The sequence below is a fragment of the Lipotes vexillifer genome, unplaced genomic scaffold, assembly GCF_000442215.2.
Source record: "Lipotes vexillifer unplaced genomic scaffold, Lipotes_vexillifer_v1.1 scaffold491, whole genome shotgun sequence".
Taxonomy (NCBI): domain Eukaryota; kingdom Metazoa; phylum Chordata; class Mammalia; order Artiodactyla; family Lipotidae; genus Lipotes; species Lipotes vexillifer.
In genome coordinates this window covers 1,304,399-1,310,948 of record NW_006770548.1, presented here as the reverse complement: position 1 = coordinate 1,310,948, position 6,550 = coordinate 1,304,399, and the positions used below count along the sequence as shown (strand labels likewise).

General features: G+C 58.4%; 1 protein-coding gene across 1 annotated transcript in view; it reads left to right on the top strand.

The window, feature by feature from the left end:
- The first annotated feature begins 950 nt into the window (after nt 1-950).
- Nucleotides 951-6,550, top strand: part of LAMB2 (laminin subunit beta 2) — a 12,003-nt gene continuing 6,403 nt past the window's right edge. The window contains exons 1-16 of the mRNA XM_007446186.1: nt 951-1,001; nt 1,094-1,179; nt 1,297-1,469; nt 1,561-1,696; nt 1,778-1,851; nt 2,257-2,445; nt 2,536-2,599; nt 2,834-3,036; nt 3,126-3,246; nt 3,584-3,772; nt 3,976-4,155; nt 4,277-4,389; nt 4,655-4,734; nt 4,824-4,956; nt 5,153-5,311; nt 5,389-5,516. Of these exons, the coding sequence (XP_007446248.1) occupies nt 1,095-1,179; nt 1,297-1,469; nt 1,561-1,696; nt 1,778-1,851; nt 2,257-2,445; nt 2,536-2,599; nt 2,834-3,036; nt 3,126-3,246; nt 3,584-3,772; nt 3,976-4,155; nt 4,277-4,389; nt 4,655-4,734; nt 4,824-4,956; nt 5,153-5,311; nt 5,389-5,516 (2,027 nt within the window). The 5' untranslated portion in view covers nt 951-1,001; nt 1,094. The remainder of the gene's footprint in view (nt 1,002-1,093; nt 1,180-1,296; nt 1,470-1,560; nt 1,697-1,777; nt 1,852-2,256; nt 2,446-2,535; nt 2,600-2,833; nt 3,037-3,125; nt 3,247-3,583; nt 3,773-3,975; nt 4,156-4,276; nt 4,390-4,654; nt 4,735-4,823; nt 4,957-5,152; nt 5,312-5,388; nt 5,517-6,550) is intronic.

Genomic DNA, 6,550 nt, shown 5'->3' with positions numbered 1-6,550 from the left:
CCCCGCCCCGGCCCAGACTCTCCCTGTGAAGCCTAATGATTCCCCTGAAGAACCCCAGCTTTCTCCCCTGGGCCTACACCTCTGGGGTACTCTCCACCCGACCCCAGACAGTGGGCGCAGCTGTGGCAGCTCAAAGTCACCCCGACAGGGCCCTACAGACCCCCAGAATCCGTGGTCCCTACCGCAGTCCCAGGGGCCTGGGTGGGGCAAGGGCTCTGGGCAGCACGCATTCCAAGCCCGGGCTCAGACGCTCTCGGTGGACCAGAAGGCCCGGAGTGGATGAAGAGCCATAAGATCTGGATTTGCTCGCTACTGCTCTGGTCTGTTGTCGGTGACCAGCACTCATTTTCATAGTGGGAAACTGAGCTCTTCTCATGCCTACTTGTTGTAGTGATTGGGGGAAGCGGAGACTCTGGGCAGGAGATGGCCTTTCTCCATCTCCCCTGCTACCCCTATGTTGTCCTGTCCTTCCGGCCAGGCTGTCCATCCCACATCCCTGAATAGGGGAGCTTGACACCCTGAGTGCACCCTTCCACCTCCCCACTGATGCTGGAGCCCTGGGACTGAAAAGCCTAATTGATGGTGACTTCCACAGCACCAACGACACTGGAGACAAAGGCTAGTTTCCATGGGCCACTTGAGGTCTCAAAGATCAGACTCCTCTCCTTTGTTTATGCCATAGCCCCTGCTTGGTGCATCCCCTAACTATAGTGGCCTAAGGGCCCAAAACCCTGTGTTCCCCTGGCTCTGTGCAGACCTGGGCATGGGGGCACAATAAAGATTTGCAGGTGATCCAGCCTGTGTCTAGTTTCTAGAGTGAGAGTCGTTTCCAGAGAGGTGGGGGTTTCTGCATGATGTTGTGCTCCTGCCCGAGATCCGCTCCGTGCTTTGCTTCCTGCCGTACTTCCCAACTTTGCTCAAAGTCGCCGGACTCCGAGCTAGTGGAGGGACCGCTGGACCGACAGAGGACCGAGTGGGGAATCGGCCAAGGACCCAAACAGGCAGAGTCAACACGGGACCCCAAGGGAGGGTAGAGATGGGCATGGGCCCCAGACCTCTCATCCCCCCTTATCCTGATTCCTCTCCTCTTCAGGATGGAGCGGGCAGCAGGGGAACAAGGGAGGAACCTGCGGGGACAGCCTGGGCCCTGGCAGCTTCTACTGGGCCTGCTGCTGAGCGGTGAGAGGGCCTGGTGAAGGCCTGGGGGTTGCGGGATGTGATGGTGGGTCCTGGGGTAGCTGGCTCTGGGGCTACGGGGTGGGAGCGCAGCAGAACCAGCTGACCCCCTGTTCCCAGTGCCGGCCACTGCCCTGGCCCAGGCCCTGGCCCCGGATGTGCCAGGCTGTTTGCGGGGAAGCTGCTACCCCGCCACAGGGGACCTGCTCGTGGGCCGTGCTGACAGACTGACCGCCTCATCCACCTGTGGCTTGCACGGGCCCCAGCCCTACTGCATCGTCAGTCACCTGCAGGTGTGGTTGGAGTTGAGGTGGGGGGCTGAGTCAGGGTGGTGCCGGCACTGGCTGAGGTACTAACGCTGATCCTGACCCTGACCCGACCCAGGACGAGAAGAAATGCTTCCTGTGTGACTCCCGGCGCCCCTTCTCTGCTAGAGACAACCCTAACAGCCATCGCATCCAGAATGTAGTTACAAGCTTCGCACCACAGCGCCGGGCAGCCTGGTGGCAGTCAGAGAATGGTGAGGCTGTGGGTGAGGTATGGGTGAGCAGGGCTGTCCACCAAGTAGCCTCAAGTCCCTGACCTCCGACTCCTGCCCCAGGTGTCCCCGTGGTCACCATCCAGCTGGACTTGGAGGCTGAGTTCCATTTCACGCACCTCATTATGACCTTCAAGGTGCCCGCGTGTCTGGGAGCCTGCTTGAAGCACCCTGCTTGGCTCCCCATTGCCCCTGAACAGAGTCCCAGCTCTTCAGCCCAGCCTCCCTGTGCTCATATGCTGTGCCCTGGCTGGATGGGAGGCTCTTTCACCTCCCACACCTTCTGTTACCTGCTCCCTCCAGGCCTTTGTACACACTGCCTCAATCCCAGGCTGGGTCAGGCGCTGCCTCCCTGGGCCCCGTGACCGCTGAGTCTCCCCACTAGAGGTGGCTTCCCTTCCTGATCCTTGCTTGGCTTCCCCTGGTCACCTCCACCTGTCTGTGAGCTGCTTGAGGGCAGGCCCCAGCTGGGCAGGGCTCTTGATGGGCCTGGGCTGGACTTGGGTCCTAGTGCCCGCTGATCAGCCATGCTCCCCACCCAGACGTTTCGCCCTGCTGCCATGCTGGTGGAGCGCTCAGCAGACTTTGGACGCACCTGGCACGTGTACAGATATTTCTCCTATGACTGTGGGGCTGACTTCCCAGGAGTCCCACTGGCTCCCCCACGGCACTGGGATGACATAGTCTGTGAGTCACGCTATTCAGAGATTGAGCCATCCACTGAAGGCGAGGTGAGGGCTGGGATCTGGGCTTGGGGCAGAAAGGGGGCACAACAGGCATGAGGCAGGTCCAGTGTCTCTAATAACTCTATGCCCTTCCAGGTCATCTATCGTGTGCTGGACCCTGCAATCCCTATTCCAGACCCCTATAGCCCATGGATCCAGAGTGAGTGTTCCATTCTTTGAGGCTGGCGCAGTCCCAGCATCCGGCTGGTGACTATCTGGGGCCTCAGTAGCTATTCTGGGTGCTTCCTAGGGCAGGTGCCAAGTCCAATTTAGCTCATATAGCTGTAGACAGGAGGTCTCCCAAGGTGACCTTGGCAGCTTCAGCTCCTGGGTGGGCATGGGGCAGCAAGAGCCTGCCTGGACAGCTGGCCCCCAACCCCTTTCCCCCACTTAGACCTGCTAAAGATCACCAATCTACGGGTGAACCTGACACGGCTACACACGCTCGGGGACAACCTGCTTGACCCACGGCGGGAGATCCGCGAGAAGTACTATTATGCCCTGTACGAGCTGGTTGTGCGTGGCAACTGCTTCTGCTATGGACACGCCTCACAGTGTGCACCCGCCCCAGGGGCACCAGCCCATGCTGAGGGCATGGTGAGGGTCTTCAACTGGCTGGAGTAGGGCTGGGGGCAGGGGCAGGCATGGATGGACAGTGCTGACCACTTGCCTACCCACCCTGCTAGGTTCATGGGGCCTGCACCTGCAAACACAACACTCGTGGCTTCAACTGTGAGCAGTGTCAGGATTTCTATCATGATCTGCCCTGGCATCCGGCTGAGGACGGCCACAGTCACGCCTGCAGGAGTAAGTGAGACCCTGGCCCTCATAGCCCCAGGACTCTGTGGCCTGGCTGTGCCCTGGGCAGAACCTAGAGCTGGTTGGTTAAGCCCCTAACACCTAGGCTGTGCCTGAAGGGTATCCTGGTCTTGATGCTCCTGGGGACTCCCTCAACCCTCTGCCATAGTCTGCTCTGGTTAGGGGCCCAGTATGATGCTGAAGCCTTAAAGTCCCTGAACCCCCACCCACAAATTCTGGCCTGTGGCAGGGACCTAAGGTGGCACTGGGGGCCCCTAAGCCCCTTACCCTCAGGACATGGTCCCTCAAGTGGCCTTTGCCCTGCTCTTCCCTCCCCTCTTCCAAGAGTGTGAGTGCCATGGGCATACCTACAGCTGCCACTTCGACATGGCCATATACCTGGCATCTGGCAACGTGAGTGGAGGTGTGTGTGATGGGTGTCAGCACAACACAGCTGGGCGCCAGTGTGAGCTCTGCCGACCCTTCTTCTACCGTGACCCAACCAAGGACCTGCGAGACCCAGCTGTGTGTCGCTGTAAGGCTGGAATTGGACATGGGAAAGGGAAGGCTGATCCTGGGGTATGAGCTGAAGTGCCAGACTGCTGTCCAGGTTGCAGGGATTTGGGGTGGGGGGATGGAGGGTGGAGCCAGACTGGGAATCTAGGGTGGGGGCTTGAGAGATAACTGGTGCTGGGCTAGTTGGCATAAGGGTAACCCTGCACTTCTTTGTGCTCTCAGCCTGTGACTGTGACCCCATGGGTTCCCAAGACGGTGGTCGCTGTGATCCCCATGATGATCCTGCACTGGGGCTGGTCTCGGGCCAGTGTCGCTGCAAAGAAAATGTGGTGGGCTCTCGCTGCCAGCAGTGCCGTGATGGCTTCTTTGGGCTCAGTGCCAGTGACCCTCTAGGCTGCCAGCGTATGTGCTTCCTGTCCTAACTCCTGTGCTGACCTTAACCCTTGACCTCTTACTCTGGACCCAACTGGACACGGGCACTGCCCCAGCTCCCCAAAGTGCTGATGGGTCTCCTTCTCCACAGAATGTCAGTGTGATACACGGGGCACAGTGCCAGGGGGCACCCCTTGTGACCGCAACAGTGGAGCCTGTTTCTGCAAGCGTTTAGTGACTGGACGTGGCTGCAACCGCTGCCTGGTGCGACTGGAGGGGCTGGAGTTCTGCACTTATCCTCAGAGGATAGGGATGGGAGTGGTGTCCCTGCCCCACTGGGTGGGCGCTGAGGGCTTTGGGTCCGATCCTGGTTGAGAGGCCTCAGGTCTGGGAGGCCAATCATGGGAGCCAGTGGTCGGGGGGCCATGCTTTCCCCAAGGGGTGGTAGAGGCTGAGAGCCATCATTGGATTCCCTGTTGGGCAGAGAGGGGGGTCTATTTCTGGCCCTCAGCAACCTCTTCTCCCCCAGCCTGGCCACTGGGGCCTGAGCCACGACCTACTTGGCTGCCGTCCGTGTGACTGTGATGTCGGTGGTGCCCTGGATCCCCAGTGAGTACTGTATAAGGGGCCCTGGGAGGGGTGGGAAAAGATCCTGGGCGGGAAAGGGGATCCTTCTTGAGTAACCATGTGTTCCCCAGGTGCAACGAGGCCACAGGTCAGTGCCACTGCCGCCAGAACATGGTGGGGCGACGCTGTGAGCAGGTGCAGCCTGGTTACTTCCGGCCCTTCCTTGACCACCTAACTTGGGAGGCTGAGGAAGCTCGGGGGCAGGTAGGGGGGCGCTGTTGAAGGACAGGGCATGGGTGATACTATGGCTGGAGAGGCAGGGTTATGGGCGGTGCCTGGTGTAGGGAGGGTGTCTGCCTCGGGCAGGGCCTCAACTAGAGAGCTGGGGTTTGGGGACAGGCTGTGGCAAAAGAGGCAGTGCCTTGCCTGAGCCCACACCCCCAGCCTCATTGCTTCCCAGGTACCTGATGTGGTGGCGCGCCTGGTGACCCCTGGGGGGATTCCATCTTGGACTGGCCCAGGCTTTGTTAGGCTGCGGGAAGGCCAGGCACTGGAGTTCCTGGTGGCCTCTGTACCAAGAGCCATGGACTATGACCTGCTACTGCGCTTGGAGCCCCAGGTCAGACCTTGTGACACCTAACCCAGAGCTGACCCTCTGGGTGTGGGAGCATCTCATCCATCACCCCATTTCCCTAGGTACCTGAGCAATGGGCAGAGATGGAACTGACTGTGCAGCGCCCAGAGCCTGTATCTGCCCACAGCCCATGTGGGCACGTGCTGCCCAAGGATGACCACATCCCAGGGACTCTGCGACCAGGCACCAGGTGAGGACACTAATGGTAGCACCTACAACTGTGGGGGGTTGTGGGTCAGCCCTAAGCTCCCTGCAGGGCACTTGGAAGACCCCCCTGCTCATTCATCTGTTCCTTCCTTCAAGTGCCTCCTCCTCCTGCGTACTGTTTGCCAGCTGCTGCTGGGCATGGCACTGGTCAGAGGAAGGAAGTAGACAGAACAAGATCTGCTCCTTCAGGTGTCTAAGTTCCAGAGGCCAAGGCAGGGAATAAGGGGATCCCATTGATTGTCAGGATAGGTAGTGCCCTTGGGGGGAATGGAGGGTGTCAGAGTACTCTGAGTGGGGATGTAACTGGTCTGACTAAGGCTTTATTATATTTTGGGTAGCATTTGTTTCATGTATCTTTTTTCATCACTTTTTTCTTTTTATCATGTAAAAATAAAAATACATAGAAGCAGAGAATAGCATAATGAACCTGGCTGTACCCATTATAGACATTTTGCCAACTGTGACTTATGTTTAGCAAAGATTCCTCTAGTTTCTGAGAGGGGAATAGACCTAAAGGGCCAAGGTGGAAGCTGGGAGATCCACTGGCAGCTATTGAGTTAGCTGAGTGACAGTGGGCTGGACACAGGTGTAGCAGTTGAGGTGGCGAGAAAAGGAAGTTTCCAGAGGGTTCCAGTGGCAGAGCTGATGGCTTAGGAAAGGGAGAAAAAGTGGAAAGGTGACTCTAGGGTTTGGGGCTTGGGCATCTGGATGGCATGTGTTCTTCGCTGAGATGGAGACATAGGAAGGAGCAGTTCTGAGATGCTTAGACATGGGGGACAGGGCCAGTGGGTGGTTGGACTTCTGTGTCTGGAATTACTGGAGGGCTCAGGTTGGAGATGTAAGTTTTGCACTTGTCCCTAAAGAGGTGGATCTAGATTAAATGACCAGAGAAAGGAAGGAGGAGCAGAACCAAGCTTTGGGGTACTCTAGTGTTAGAGCCCAGTAGAGAGGGAGTAGCTGGGGGATGGGGAGAAATCAGGAGTCTGCACAAGGTCCCAGAAGCCAAGAGAAGAGCGT